Below are 16195 nucleotides of genomic sequence, written 5' to 3'. Positions count from 1 at the left end.
CCTCTTGAAACTTAGTGAGGTTGAAAAGTGCTGCTCTCTATGTGATAGTTCTCTATGATAGAATTCCTATTAATATCATTAAGCTGTATTCTTGGGCTTGTCCACTGTAAGATATGTGGATTAGGGAATTCTGGGAGTTGAAGTCCACGCATCTTAAAAACAGGACACGGGTCAAGGAATTCTGGTTTGGTAACGCCTCAGGATTCCCAACTGACCACATACAAGTGGCAAAAAGTAAAACAGGCGGGAAAAGATACTCCTCTTCCCATCCTTCTTGTATAAAAAGGTAAAGGTAAAGGTTCCCCCGCACATGCGTGCTAGTCGTTTCCGACTCTAGGGGCCGGTGCTCATCTCCGTTTCAAAGCCGAAGAGCCAGCGCTTGTCCGAGGACGTCGGCATGACTAGATGCCCAAGGCGCACGGAACGCTGTTACCTTCCCACCGGAGTGGTCCCTATTTTTCTACTTGCATTTTTTACGTGCTTTCGAACTGCTAGGTTGGCAGAAGCTGGGACGAGTAACAGGCACTCACTCTGTTACGCGGCACTCGGGATTAAACCCGCCAAACTGCCGACCTTCTGATCAACAGGCTCAGCATCCTAACCCACTGAGCCACCGTGTCCCTTTCCTTCTTGTATATATGTGGCTTATTATATATCCTGTAACTTCAACTATTTTCCGAGTTCTATGATTCAGGGATAACTCTAACGTTTCTTTCTCTACGGCCATGTGAAGCGAACGCCGCGATCATAAAGACACATGCGTAATGCTTTCTGTAGTTCTGCCCAAGGAAGATAAAACTTCAATTCCCGGCATCCTCCCCTTCTTTCACCGAGCGCAAAGCTGCGCTGTTGTAAAATGAAATTAAAGGGGAGCGGGAACTCCGAGTCTGTTGGGGCTCTTGCAATTTCCCCGCCGGCTTCCTGAGCGGCTCTAACTGTTCCCGCGAGGACGTTCGAATGCAGTTCATTGCAAGCGATTGTGCGAAACGTTACCGAGGTCGCAGGGGCTGCATTCATGCAACAACAAACACTGGTTGACATAACAGAGAGGCCGTGTTTAGACGAACAAGCTATGATTCACACAACAGGTCACAAATGAACCTAGCCAGAGAGGGCTGGGCTGAAAAAGGAAGATCTCTGCAGCGTATTTTTTTGTAGGTCATTCAGTTGCTTCAATTGATTGTGATACGATCTTTTGCCAGGAGGATCTGTCACTAGAGGCTTTTTGGAGATCTTACAAGCTGCTGCTTTGCACCATCAGTGACCAGATGTAGGCACCTTGTCTTCTGTTGGCCTCCCTTGTGATGCCTCTCGGTTTCAAGCCATCAGGCACTTCTCTGCTTGTTGTGTGCCTAAAATATTTACGCTTTAGCTTCCTTAATAGCTCTTCCAGTGCAAAATTTGGTTTTACTTCATCTAATCTTGAATAATGTGTTGTTCTTATGGTCCAAGGTGACCTCGACCATGTTCTAAATTTACTCAGTGCACAACTGAGACAAACACTGCTACAACCCCCAGTCCTGGAAATATACTGTGCCTTGGCATATAGTGGTTGGACTCAGGCAGCACACTTGCCCCTATAACCCCAGTGAGGCCACAGTTGTTGGGACTATAGAACAAACAAGCCAAAACCTATTCTGGCTCAGGTAAAATGTGCAAAGAAACACTCAGCCTGATCGCCTCCCTTTTGTGTGCACCTGGCAAGTCCCAAATAAAGAAAATAATAAAATTCATAGCTGGGCCAAGATCAGCTGCGGGAGGTTCTGATGTTCCTAGAAATCCAGAATATTCTGCTTTCTTCCTAGGATGCACCAGTCCAAAACCTCCAGGGTGGTTTGTCATTTTCTGGAAGTGAAACTAGCACAAGGCCATCTAAATCTGGAAAATTACAAGCCGGCCAGGAATGATGTGTTCTAGGAAAAGCAGTTCCAAGGAATATCACAAGATTCCATGTCCAGAATTCACTGTTTTGCTCATCTGTACACCAAGTGAATTACCATAGTCTTCTCTCCACCAGCTCTACACAAAGCCTAACAACCTTTGACCAGATCAGTCAATCGAGATGTTTCCCAGAGGACAGAAATTTTGGAAGTAGCTTATATGCAGACGTTTATGCCCTACTGGCCACATAAAAGGTCAAATATGTGTGTCATCCTAGCCCCATCAGCACACAGCTGCAAGACCCTCATCTTCCATCATTCACAGGAGGAGTGGCCATTTATCTACGCTTTAGCCTCCAGCCCTTTGATAATCTTTGTTGTTTTTCTCTGCACTCGTTCTAGGTGTCAGCATCTATTTTGCATCGTGGTAACCAAACGACGCACTATTCCAAGTGTGGTCTCAACCCGGGCAGAGGTGGCCAAGTGGTTAGAATGCAACTCAAGGTTGACTCTGCCTTCTGTCCTTCCGAGGTCGGTAAAATGAGGATCCAGATTGTTCGGGGTGATATGCTGACACTGTAAATGGCTTAGAGAGGGCTGTGAAGCACTGTGAAGCGGTATACAAGTCTAGGTGCTATTGCTATAAAGTGGTGCTGTTTGCATGGCATGCTTTCCCTGTACCAAAAACTCAACCCAGGCTGAGCTTCCTAGTGCACGCATGTGGGTGAAATGCAGTTGGCTAGTCCAGGACTCAGCAGCTGGGGAGAATCACATGGTCCTCTGGAAACAGTCGAGGATCCTTCTGCCGCTGCGGCTGAAAGGGAGAGTTGGGCCTGGAGGGTCTGGGTGTAGCTGCCTGGGAGAAAAGTTCAAAGAAGCATTTTGGGTTCTGGAAATCAGAACAGTAAAAAAGGAGTGATTTTTTCCCCCATCTCACCAGCTATTCTAGATTACATCTCCAGTCACTCATGTAGCACAGTGTTCCAACAAAGAAAGATACAAGCCTGGCACAGAGCCAGGAAATCCTGTAATAAACTAAAGCTCCACCCACTTAACTAGGTAAGCATGGTATTCACTATACAGCTAGACTACAATTCCCATAAGCCATCTCTTGAGGAAATAATGTTTAACCCTGTAAATGCTACATGTTCTTACATACAATGCTGCTAAGGATGCTGTATTAACCCTGTAAATGCTAAATACTCTTAACACAGTTCTTAATTTCTAAAATAGATATAAAATGGAGCAGCTGAATGTATACTGGTCCAGCACATCCCCCAACGGGTCTTGTGAGAGAGCTACCCTAGTCTCTGACATTCAGCCCTTCCCAAATTCTGGGCAAATCCACTGAAGAAACAGAAGTTCCACCAAACCAAACCTCGTAGAGGAAATTTTTAATTATTTTCTTCAAGTCATGAAAGGTTTGATGTTCGAGGATTACAGTTCAATAAATGAGGAGCAGGACAATCTTTTACTCTTTTTTAAAAAATAACCCTGCCACACTGCTGGAAATCTCTCCCTGAGTCAAGAAGACATGCCAAAACACGCCTCAGATTCCTCTCCCCCCCAACCCTTTCCCTCCCTCCTCTTTCTCAATGCTTCCGTCCTGAAAATCCAGGGAGTTTTGTAAGCAAGCCTCTTGCGTCTTGCCCTGGCTGGCGTCTTCACCCCGATTTCCACCATTAGGTATAAAAAGAGTTTTTGGTTGGTTGGTTGGTGTTTCTCCAAAAGACGTTTGCTTCACAAGAAAGACGGAGGGGGTCCGTCTGCATAAGTGTAGGCCAAGGAGGCAGGCGGGTCAGGAACAAACAGGCAGGAACCTGAGCATCCTAAATGACATTTTCAAAAAGCTGCATGGAGCTCATGATGTTCTCATCCTAGAGAAGCAGGAGAAGACAAGAGAGAAAGAAGCAGAAGGCAAGAACAGAGGTTCAGCGGGAAGCCTACAGCTTTAGCAATTTCCCATCTAGAGGCGGTCCTCGCCACATAACCACAATCAAGCCCAAAATTTCCATTGCTAAGCCAAGGCGGTCGTTAAGCGAATTCTACTCTATTTTAGGTCCTTTCTCGGCGGAGTTGTTAAGTTAATTTATTTATTTATTTATTTTTAAATTTTAATTCCATTTATATCCCGCCCTTCTCCGAAGACTCAGGGCGGCTTACAAGCTTAGCAGTAGCCTTCATTCTATGTATATGCCTGCTTATTAGGGCTTTCATACACCCCCCAAGCGGCATTATTACAAAGTCAGCTTAATTGCCCCCAACAATCTGGGTCCTCATTTTACCTACCTCGGAAGGATGGAAGGCTGAGTCAACCTTGAATATAATAACACTGTTATTCAGTGAATCTGGCTTCCCCATTGATTTGCCTTGTGAGGAGGTTACAAAAGGTTTACCACATGACCCCGGGACACTCCAACTGTCAAAAATACACCCCACTTGCTGAGTGTCCAAATTATGACCATGTGGCTCTGGGGATGCTGCCACACTCATAAGTGTGAAAAACAATCATAAGCCACTTTTTTCAGTGCTGTGGTAACTTTGAATGGTCACTCAAAGAATGAGGCCTACCTGCAGGAAGAGCCCAGAGCATTCCTCTTCCCCCACGGAAGTGACCCCCAGCTTCTTCTGGTTATTCCTTGTGGCCTTGACCCAGCCTGCCTTTGGGCCCCTGCGGAACCTAGAGATAGACCTCGACTTGCGACCATAAGGAGACCCAGAATTCTGATCATAAGTCATTGACAGCATAAGCTGAAGCACCACATGACCGGGTTCAATTTTACAGTGATAGTAAAATGAGTCACCCCACTCAAAGCGAATTCATTATATTCGATAATGTTTTTTTCCAGAAACCGTAAAAAAATGCCAGAAGCCAACAATATATATCTATATCTATATCTATATCTATATCTATATCATCTATATCTATATCTATATCTATATCTATATCTATATCTATATCTATATCTATATCTATATCTATATCTATATCTATATCTATATCTATATCTATATCTATATCTATATCTATCTATCTATCTATCTATCTATCTATCTATCTATCTATATATCACAATTCACACTAATAGGGCTGCAGATGCTGCACGCTATGGCAACTGTAACTGCAAGGACAGATCACCGATACCATTTTTTAAAAGTCTGTCGGTCGTCATAAGTCGTGAATCACCTGTACCACTAGAGGCCAAAGAGCAGGCGGCACGTGCAGACAGCAGGATTAGCTGCCCCCAGAAGAGGTTGCTTAGAGTCAGGTTTGCTGCATTTATTTGTAGGACCAAATCCCAGATGGAAAAATAAGCGCCGTATTATCTGCTTCACTTTAGCAGTTAAAATAAGAATTGTCCACTGCTAGAAACCTGCATGGCTGCATGGCTGCCTCAGGAATTCTGGGATTTGAAGTCCACCCCTGAGGTTGGAAATATTGGCCTAGCAGCAGGGGTAGGCAACCTTGGCTCTTTTATGACTATTGGACTTCAACTCCCAGGATTCCTGAAAAGCCAGAATTCTGGGAGTTGAAGTCCACGAGTCATAAAAGAGCCTAGGTTGCCTACCCTTGCTCTAGCTAATGTAACAATTGAGATGTGGATTGCCACAAGAGAAAAAAAGAGTTAAAATAATACGGAGCAGGACCCCAATTCTATCAAATTTGGATGGGTTTTATATCTTCCCTCTGCAGCAGTAGGCTAGAATATGGTACAGCTGGTTGAATTATAACTTCAACAGGGCCCAAAAATTCATTGTTAAGCGGCGCACTTGTTAAGAGAAGCATTACATGACTGGACCTGATTCTATGACTTTTTTTGTAGTGGTCGTTAAGTGACACCTATGGCTGTTAAGCAAGATATCACATGACAAGGACTTGCCACTTGCTGCCAGCTCCCCCCACTGACTTTGCCTCATGAGGCTGGCAGAGAGGGTCGCAACTAGTGGCTGAAATATGCTGTTACTGCCATAGGGGTGAGCTAGTTTCAAAGCCCCCGGATTGTGACTGCATGACCACAAGGATGCCGCAACAATCTGTTCTTAATGTATTTTTATATTTATATTGTTTTGTAAACCACCCAGGAGTCTCCACGACTGGGCCACGGCCTGTTCGGAAATCAGGTTGCGCAAGTGGCGAGCGAGCCCACGTGCACAGCTCCATTTCTGTGAGCAGTGAGCCCTTGTGCTCATGTGCACAGCTTCATTTGTGTGCATATGGCACTACGTACCTATGCACCTGCCGCTCAGATAAGACCATCTCCTTTCGCGCCCCCCCTCCCCCGCTGGTCCACCAAGCCGGAAAGGTTGGGGACCTCTGACCTAGCCCAGTGAGACGGGTGGCATATACATTTAATAAATAAATACAATAAATACACCCCGAGGTCTCTCATTTGTGGAGTTCCTCAGGGGTCGGTCCTCTCGCCTCTCCTGTTCAACATCTATATGAAGCCGCTGGGCGAGATCATTCGTGGTTTATGTGTGGGGTATCACCAGTACGCTGATGATACCCAACTTTTTCTTTCCACCCCGAACCAACCCAGCGATGCCCTCTCCGTGATGTCCCGGTGCCTGGAGGCGGTTCAGGTCTGGATGGGGAGAAACAGGCTTCGTCTCAATCCCGCCAAGACTGAGTGGCTGTGCATATCGGCATCTCGGGTTAACCAAGTTATTCCACCTCTAACGATGGGGTGAGGTGTTACCCCCCGTTGATAGGGCTCGCAACCTGGGCGTCCTCCTGGATTCACGGCTCAATTTTGAAGACCACATAGGAGCCGTGACCAGTGGGGCTTTTGCACAGGTTCGCCTGGTGCGCCAGTTGCGTCCCTATCTGGACCGAGACGCCCTACGCACAGTTACTCATGCGCTTGTGACCTCCCGTTTGGACTACTGTAACGCTCTCTACATGGGGCTGCCCTTGAAGACCACTCGGAGGCTTCAACTGGTGCAGAATGCGGCCGCGCGAGTTGTAATGGGGGTCTCCCGATACTCCCATGTAACACCTCTACTCCGCGAGCTGCATTGGCTTCCGGTTGCCCTCCGGGTGAAATTCAAGGTGCTGGTTATTACCTATAAAGCCCTATATGGCCTGGGTCCGGGCTATTTGAGGGAACACCTGCTGCCGGCATCAAACACCCTTCGCCCAGTGCGCTCCCACAGGGAGGGTCTGCTCAGGGTGCCGCCGGTGAGAGATTGCCGGCGGGTGACACCCAGGGATAGGGCCTTCTCAGTGGGAGCGCCTGCCCTCTGGAACCAGCTGCCGGTGGAGCTGAGGACTGCCCCCGACCTCCGATCATTCCGCCGGGGCCTGAAGACCTGGCTCTTTGAGCTCTCGGGCCCAGGCTGAGGAGAAATTTTTAATTGGGGTTTTAATGTATACAGGGTAATTTAATATTTTTAATTGTTTTTTTAACTTTTGTATGGTGGATTTTTAATTCCCTGTAAACCGCCCTGAGTCCTCAGGGAATAGGGCGGTATATAAATGTAACTAAATAAATAAATAAATAAATAAATAAAGAGTTGTAAGATGGAGGACTTCGTTGCAAGTCACTTTTTCAGCACCCTCAAAATTTCAAAGGGTTGCTGAATGGATGATTATTAAACAAGGACTACCTGCAATGCTATCCAGGTGCCTGCACAGTACCCATGTCTTTAATTACTTATTGGGGGTTTGTGCTTTATATTTTCTAAAGCTTTTTTTCCCCACGCCTCTTGGGTTTATGTTAATTTAGTGACTCCGTAAAGTTTGTTCGTTTTTTTAAGAAACAATAAAGCTAAAGATGGAATTGCGTCCAGCACACGGAGAGAGGAGACTTAGCTGCCTGCAGAAGAAGCTGCCCGCTGGGTCTCTGTCCCGCCTCTTGACCAAGACTTGGGGTGGCAAAGGGGTTAGAAGGCAGCACTCCAGGCTAACTCTGTTGGCGGCAGGTTGCCAGCAGTTTGGCAGTTTGATCCTGACCGGCTCAAGGTTGACTCAGCCTTCCATCCTTCTGCAGTCAGTAAAATGAGGACCCAGATTGTTGGGGGCCATAGGCTGACTCTGTAAACTGTTTAGAGAGGGCTGTAAAGCACTGTGAAGCATCATATAAGTCTTAAGTCCTATTGCTATTCCTATCCTCCGGGTAGCTAGCAGGTGAGCCCAGAGCCACAACTCACACAGAAGCGCAACCGCTGATTGAGCCTTGCCAAGAAGGGTGAAACTGGGGTGGGTGGGCAGGGGGCAATATTGCTGCAGAAGGAATAAGGCTCGCATACCGATAGGCAACACCTGAGATTGCACAGCCTTATGGACAGCTATACAGGAAGTCCTCACGACCACAATCCAACCCCGAATTCCCGTTGCCGCGCAAGACAGTTGTTACGCAAGATGCACCTCATTATACAACCTATTTTGCCGCAGCTCTTAAGTGAATTGCCGCAGTTGTTAAGTGAATTGTGTGGTCGTTAAGCGAATTGTGTGATCATTAAGTGAATTTGCTTGTTGGAAGCCAGCCGGGAAGGTTACAGATGGTGATCACGTGATTTCCCCCAGGACACTGCAGCTGTCGCGAACACGTATCAGTTGCCAAGTGCACAAATTTTGATCACGTGACCGTGGGAGTGTGCGCAACAGTTGTACGTGTGAGTCGACTAGGGGAGACAGAAGCCTCGCCGTTATCCAGGAGAGAGCATCTCTCCAAATTCCTGGATTTTTTTCTTTTTCACAACATCCACAAAGCTTTAAACTTAAATCCTATTCTGTGTTAAAGCTGCAGAATTCCACTCAACCCACCTTTTGACACGTCTCTAAGAACTCCTCAATGGTGACTACGCCGTCCTGATTCTTGTCCATTTTCTGCAAGACAAAAATGCGTTTTTTGAATGGAAGGTGCCCGCCCAAGGGTCACAGTTCCAAAACTAGCATGCCATTCCCATTCAACTCCCACCTGGATATGCCTTTCCTCTCCCTGATGCCCTGTTAGACTTCCTACAGCAGTCTTCCTCAACCTTGGCAACTTTAAGATATGTGGACTTCAATTCCCAGAGTTGAAGTCCACATATCTTAAATGTGCTGCCACCACGTGGCTGTTTTGGGAAATTATACATTATGCTAATAGGCCAGTTAATCCCTCCCTCTTTGTGATGTATTTCCCCTCTTTCTGAGCTAACTTCCTCCTTCTTGTTGGCTCTGTGCCTGATATCCTCCATAACTGGCAGACATGTGATAACCAGCAGACATGTGCTCCAGATTTACGTGCAGGCGCTGTGAATTATTACCATCTTCTGACTATTCTGAATCAAGCTGCTGTATTGTGATTGATCCCCTTGTTAAGACCCTGTGGTCTGTAAGCAGATATTATCACTATTAACAGTTCTCTTCAGATAGCTGAACTCATGAAATACCAAACAGCATCCTACGGTGTATGAATTCCTCTTGGCTGTTCCATTTCTGCATTTGAAGGATAGTTTTCCACCTGCTAGGAAAACCAGGAATGCTGTTGTAAGTTGCCCAGAGTAGCCCCACGACAGGGTGGGCGGAATATACGTTTCATAATAAAAATAGGCCAGTTTTACAAAGTGGATAACTCAGAATGGTTCAAGCATCTTTGACGTGGCCTCAGTGCACTTTGGGTGCCCTCTGGTTGTGTCCATTCCAGTTGTGTCCATTCTAGTTGTGTCCATTCCAGTTCCCACAATCCTCTGCGATGGCTGGGCCTGGGAAACGAGGAGTCCTGATTGAGGAAAGCAACCCCAATGCGCCATTAGATAGAAGAAGATGAGGAATGGGCGTCTGTGGAGATCCTCCGTCATCCAGGTCAGGGTTGTCCCAAAGGTGCTTTTTCCACAAGGCAACTGGACTTTCTTGGTCTGTTTCCTTGAAAACGTTTCGCTTCTCTTCCAAGAAGCTTCTTCATTCTGACTGTCTTCAGTCTGTCTTCGACTGAAGAAACTTCTGGGATGAAAAGAGAAACATTTTCAAGGAAAAAACCCCCCAAAGGTCCAGATGCCGTTTGGAAAAAGCACCTTTGGGACATGGGGAACAGGCCTCCCTGACAAATTAAGTACTTTATTTCTGGTAGTTTCTTGCCTCCGAGAACCATGACATGGACGATTGAGAATCCCCTACAAAAATCTATTCCCCATCTTCTCCTAGTGGCCCCTTGGGGTCGCTTTCCTCAATTGGGACCCGTCATTCCCCAGAATCCCCAGGCCCAACCATCACAGAGCATTGTGGGACCTGGAATCGACACAACTAGAGGGCACTCAAATGGCACTGAGGCCTCATCAAAGTTGCTTGAACCTCTGTGATTTATCCACTCTATAAAACTGACCTATTTTATTGATTTTATTATGAAATTTGTTTCCCACGTATGCCTGGCTGAGGAATTCTGAAGTCCACAAGTCATAAAAGTTTGAAGACCCCTGCTCTACGCTGCCCCTGGATGGCCTGATCTGCGCCATTTGTGGAATGATGACAATGATTTCAAAATGGCTGGATGCCTTTGTCCTGACTCCGAGCTTTAACACTTGCTGACGATGGACAGAGTCTGTTCCTTCATTTTACCTGGAAGAACTTTTCCACCTGCTCGAAAGGAGCGTCTTCCCGCAGGATCGGGTAGGTGTAGCGGCCCATCATGTTGTAGATGGATTTCACGATTGCCAACATCTCCTGGCAGAAAAGGAGAACAAAGCGTTGACAGCAGCACATCAATATAACACAAATAACAGAGTTAGAAGGGACTTTGGAGGTCAACTAGTCCAACCCCCTGCTCAAGCAGGAGACCCTATATACCATGTCTACACAAAGGGCTGTCTTGTCTCTTCTTGAAAACCTCCAGTGAAGGGTACCCAAAACTTCTGGAGGCAAGCTGTTCCACTGGTTAATTGTTCTCACTGTCAGGAAATTTGTGAGTGCTAGATTGCTTCTCCCCTGGATTAGTTTCCATCTGTTGCTTCTTGTCCTGCCTTCACTACTGCTCAATACAATCTCCTAGAATATAGAATATAGAACAGGGGTCTTCAAACTGGGCCCTTTCATGACTTGTGGACTTCAACTCCCAGAATTCCTCAGTCAGACACGTGTGCCTGGCTGAGGAATTATGGGAGTTCAAGTCCACAAGTCATGAAAGGGCCAAGTTTGAAGACCCCTGACACTGAATAATAGAGTTGGAAAGGACCTTGGAGGTCATCTATTCCAACACCTTGCTCAAACAGTAGACCCTGTACCGTGTCTAGACAAGTGGCTGTCCAGTCTCTTCTCGAAAGCCTCCAGAGATGGAGCACTTACAGCTTCTAGAGGCAAGCCATTTCTCACCTCCAGGAAATTCCTCCTTAGTTCTACTACTTCTCTCCTTGATGAGTCCCTTCAATAGCTTTAGCCTGTCGCTTCAATACAGGTAGTCCTCGACTTACAACAATTCATTTAGTGACCATTTGAAGTTGCAACGGCCCTGAAAAAGTGGCCATTTTTCACACTTAACCACCATTGCGGCATCCGCGTGGTCACATGATCAAAATTCAGAGGCTTGGCAACTGACTCATATTTATGATGGTTGCAGCGTCCTGGAGCCACGTGATCCCTCTTTGTGACCGTCTGACAAGCAAAGTCAACAGGGAAGCTGGATTCACTTAACAACCGTGTTACTCACTTAACAACCACAGTGATTCACTTAACCGCTGCGGCAAGCAACATTGTAAAAGGGGGCAAAACTCACATAACAACTGTCTTGCTTAGCAACAGAAATGTTGGGCTCAGTCGCAGTCGTAAGTCGGGGACAAGGTCCCCTTGTGTCTGATTTCCAGAACTGTGGGAGAAATTGCACGCCATTTCCAGCAGCTCTCCGTCCCCCTCCCAGCCTTCCTCCGAATTAAAGCTTGAAATAAGTTCCTTAGGAGCTTGCATTTTGATTATGCAGGGATTCTAGAAAGCGCTACGAACGGGACGTTGTTTGAAACGTCAGCCTTTCTTAGGAAGAAGGCAGATTTTTAGCCCCCGAGACCGCCTTAAAAACAGATGGATCAGGCAAAAGGAATCCTTACTAAGGCCTCACTTCTCCCTGTGCCCAGCATAGCTAGAATCATCCGTAATAGCAAAGGATGCAAGTTGATTATAAGAAGATGATGCCTACACTTAGCATAATTTATTCAGAAGGCAATTTCTCTTGGGACCCAATTTGAGAATTTCTCAAAAGAAGGAAAAGGAGCCTGCGTGGATTTTACTCCGCTAGTTGTTGCCAACTCTAGGGGAGCGGTGCTCATCTCCGTTTTGAGGCCGTTGACCCAGGGCTCTCCAAAGATGCGTCCACGGTCACGTGGCCAGCACGGTCACGTCGCGGAGCACTGTTTCCTCCCCACCAAAGTGGTACCTATTTCTCTACTTGCATTTGCATGCTTTCGGACTTCTAGGTGGGCAGGAGCCAGGCAAAGATGGCCGTTTATTCCACTGCGCAACACTCGGGTCTCGAACTCAGGCTGTCGGCTTTCCAGATGACAAGCCTAGTATCTTAACCATGGAGCCATCGCACTGCCCTATACGGGTAGTCCTTGACTTACGACTGTTCTCTTAGTGACCGTTTGAAGTTACAACGCCACTGAAAAAAGTGACTTATGACCATTTTTCACACTTGTGACCCTTGCAGCATCCCCAGGGTCACCTGGTTTACTTTCAGATGTTTGACAACTGACTCACATCGATGACGCTCGCAGTGTCCTGGGGGTCATGTGTTCCCCTTTTGCGACCTTCTGACAAAGAAAGTCAATGGGGAAGCCAGGTTCACTTAACAACTGTAAACAATTTAACAACTGCAGTGATTCATTTAACAACGGTGGCAAGAAAAGTCATAAAACGGGACAAAACTCACTTAACAAATTTCTCACTTAGCAACATAACTTTTGGGCTCAATTGTGGTCATACGTTGAGGACTACCTCTATATGTCAACTCTATTAAAAGAAGACAATACACTCTCCCAGCTACACATAAGAGCAATGGTATTTACTGTAGGAAGCAGAGGAAGTGGTCAAAAAAGTCAAGATGGCCGCTACAATGGTGTGACTGAAGCACCATTTTATGTGCATCACATATGACCATACTCTGCACTTACCCATGTTGCAGAGACATTCAACAGAGAGTTTAAATAAAACTTGAAAAACGTCAACACTCCAATAATTCATCTTAGGGAGCATGGGTGACATTTGCTTAGTATTTTTTTCTCTATGTTTCACAAAGCCAAACCGAGTTCTTCTTCTTCAAAACTATAATTCTTTGAATATTGCAGTCGGACTTCAGCCAAGTTCAAAGCTGCCATATTCACCGAAACGTGGCACAAAAAGGAATGGTTTGCAGGCACGGTTTGCAAAAAGTTTCTGTACTACTACTGTAGAGGCACAAATAAAAACACACCTCCAAATTTTAAAATACGCATTTCAAAACAATTTTTTTTGTTTTTAAAAAAGAGTCACGTTTGGCAAACTAAGCCTGAGAGAGCTGGTAAAACTAAATACGACAGATTGCTGATTCCTAAGACATGCAGATAATGTTTTAATAAAATAGCCCCCAAATATTCTCAGATTTCACAACAGAACTATCAGTGATAGGAGTTTGTTGATAAGAACAAATAGGATTTCACAAACCTTAGCCGTGCAGTAGCCCCAGTGTGCTAAGCTGGCCATCGGCATCCAGAATACATCAAGAGCAAAAATGAAATCTTTTTAAAATTATAAAAAGGTATTAAAGATATATAAATGAAAAACTAAAAGAGCCTATGTAGAAAGTGAGAATCTAAAGAAGGGCTGGGAGCATCAGATGGCCGTAGGGGAGCTGAGAAGGCTGGGATGGAGCAGACTTTATCAATTTACAAAGCACCAGGAAATGACAAACAGGGAGCTTCTTAAACCTAGTTGGGCGCCAAACCCTCTGATGGATGTTGACTGCTGCTGCACAGAGCCTGGCAACTTTGTACAGGTAGTCCTCAGCTTACAACCCATTCGTTTAGCGGCCATTCATAGTTACAGTGGCTTTGAAAAAGGTGACTTGCAACTGATCCTCACACTTAAGACTGTCACCGCATCCTTATAGTCATGTAATCAAAATTCAGAGACTTGGCAACTGGCATGTATTTATGACAGTTGCAACATCCTGGGGTCACGTGATTGTCATTTGTGACCTTCCCAGGCAGCTTCCAACAAGCAACGTCAACGGAGGAAGCCAGATGCACTTTACACAGGCATGTCAAACTGCCGGCCCGCGGGCCGGATGCATCACACCAAAACCACGCCCACCCCATTGCCAACAATGGGAAAAAAGTTGCAATACGTCCTGCAACGTCACGTGACGTTGCGAGTTTGACACGCCTGACATAACAACTGCAGTGATTCGCTAAACAATCGTTGCCAAAAAGATTGTAAAATCTGCCACCGCTCATTTGCTTTACCTTAGCAAAGGAAGTTCTGGTCCCAGTTGTGGTTGTAAGCCCAGGGCTACCTGTCAGGGGTTACAGGGTGGGGGGCAATTGCCCCTGGCTCTTGGGTATCAAAATAGTATTTGGTTAGTACCTCCTTGGTGATGTAGCCGTCCTTGTTGATGTCATAGAGGTTAAATGCCCAGCTGAGCTTCTCATGCACTGTGCCACGCAGCAAAACGGAGAGGCCCATGACAAAGTCCTGTTCAAGACAACAACGCAGAGAAAGACCAGTCACAGCCTAGGAGCACGGCAAGGGGGGACACTGTATGCCAGACCTGCCAAGACTTAAACCTCTAAGTAGAAGTGATCCTCGACTCCATTTGTTGAGAAAGGTTAGTTTTATTATAAGCCAAGTGCAAAGCAGTAATGCATAGCCAGAACTAAGAATCATGTGGCAAAATCCCTACATTTCACTTCCCCCCCCACTCTAGCTCAGCTGCCCCCAACCTTTTGGGCACCAGGGACCAGTTCCATGGAGAGAGGTTTTTCCACAGACTAGAGGGGGTGTGGTTTTGCATACTGCCTGCGTCCCGCAGATGGGGCTTTGCTTGTTTGCACTGCCTGGTTTCTGGCATGCTGCAGACCAGTGGCGGTCCCCAGACTGGGGGGTTGGGAACCCCTGATCTAGCTGTCTCCCATCGCTGCCCACCCCGTGCTTAGTCAGGTTCAAGATGTTTTCAGAATGGTCACTTCAAATGAAGGTTTATATGCAGCTGCCTTCCTCTCCCAACCGGACGACCAGGAAAGATACAGCAAAGGGAATTACAGCAGTTTCTGTCACTTTCCCCAAGGAACCATTACTTTCAATTTACCCCCCAGCACCCCTTTTCCCTCCCTCCCCATAGTTCACGGCAGACTGTCACCACATGGTATCCAAGCACAAACGAGGGTGAGCTGGCAGCTGCCGCCCTGCTTGGCTTGTGTTGAAAGCAAGACGCCTCCTTAACTAGGTTAAGTTATTCAGCAGTTCCTACTTCTAAGGACTCCTCCTAAGGATCATGATTGTCAGATTCCCCGGATGGTTACAAAGGGACCATTAGAAATCTTGTTCATGTCACATTGCAGAAATTAATTTATCCCAGGCTTAAACAAGCCACTGAAGGTGTATGAATGCAGCAGTGAATATTTAACACACCCAATTAAGTGTTTAGGAATAGAGTAGAATTACTATACACAAAATTACATAGAATCCTAGAGCTGGAAGGGATCTTGGAGGTCTTCTAGTCTAACCCCTTGTCTAAAGCAGGAGACTTTATACCAACACAGAAAAATGATAGTTTGACCATATCTAAATATAAAACTAATGTAAATATATAAGTACAAAAAAGAGAGAGAGATAAATCATGGTCTAGAATTGATATGATATGGACATCCTCGGAACTTAGTGCGATGATACAAGAAATAGAGATAGAAACTAATATCTGGGCAGATCACAATCCAATAAAGATGACTTGGAGAGGAGCCAAGAAAAAATTAAGATGGTCCTTGAACAAATCTATACTGAAAGAAAAAGAATTTATACAACTAGCGACAAAGGAAATGGGCTTCTTTTTTAAAAGAAGAAAGAAGAGACGTCGCTTCAAAATGTGTGGGACACAGCTAAAACATATTTCAGAGGGCTGGCTATAACCTAGAGATAATATAACCTGGAGATAATAAAACATAAACTAAACTTAGTAGAGGCAGAAATAATGGCTCAACAGATTAAAAGGGCCAAACAGAACTTTTTTGAAAATGCCAATAAACTGGGGAGATGATTAGCATATAGACTGAAAAAAGAAAAAGAGAAAAAACTGATAAACAAGTTGCAAGACCCAAAAGGTGAATTACAGATTCAAAATGACACAATTAAAAAAATTATTAAAGACTTTTACGAG

At 45.7% G+C, this 16195-nt stretch overlaps 1 protein-coding gene across 2 annotated transcripts in view; it reads right to left on the bottom strand.

Annotated features, from left to right (window-relative positions):
- Positions 1-3303: 3303 nt before the first annotated feature.
- KCNIP3 (potassium voltage-gated channel interacting protein 3) overlaps positions 3304-16195 on the bottom strand; it is a 41000-nt gene continuing 28108 nt past the window's right edge. Inside the window, exons 5-8 of one of the 2 annotated variants that reach the window (XM_083368358.1) lie at positions 14410-14517; positions 10423-10527; positions 8650-8712; positions 3304-3757 (exon numbers count right to left, since the gene is read on the bottom strand). In XM_083368358.1, coding sequence (XP_083224484.1) covers positions 3710-3757; positions 8650-8712; positions 10423-10527; positions 14410-14517 — 324 coding nt within the window. In that variant the 3' untranslated portion in view covers positions 3304-3709. The remainder of the gene's footprint in view (positions 3758-8649; positions 8713-10422; positions 10528-14409; positions 14518-16195) is intronic. The other variant, XM_083368359.1, reaches the window with a different exon arrangement.

The sequence above is a fragment of the Vipera ursinii genome (assembly GCF_947247035.1).
Source record: "Vipera ursinii genome assembly, chromosome: 8".
Lineage (NCBI taxonomy): Eukaryota > Metazoa > Chordata > Lepidosauria > Squamata > Viperidae > Vipera > Vipera ursinii.
This window is presented reverse-complemented; position numbering and strand designations above follow the sequence as displayed.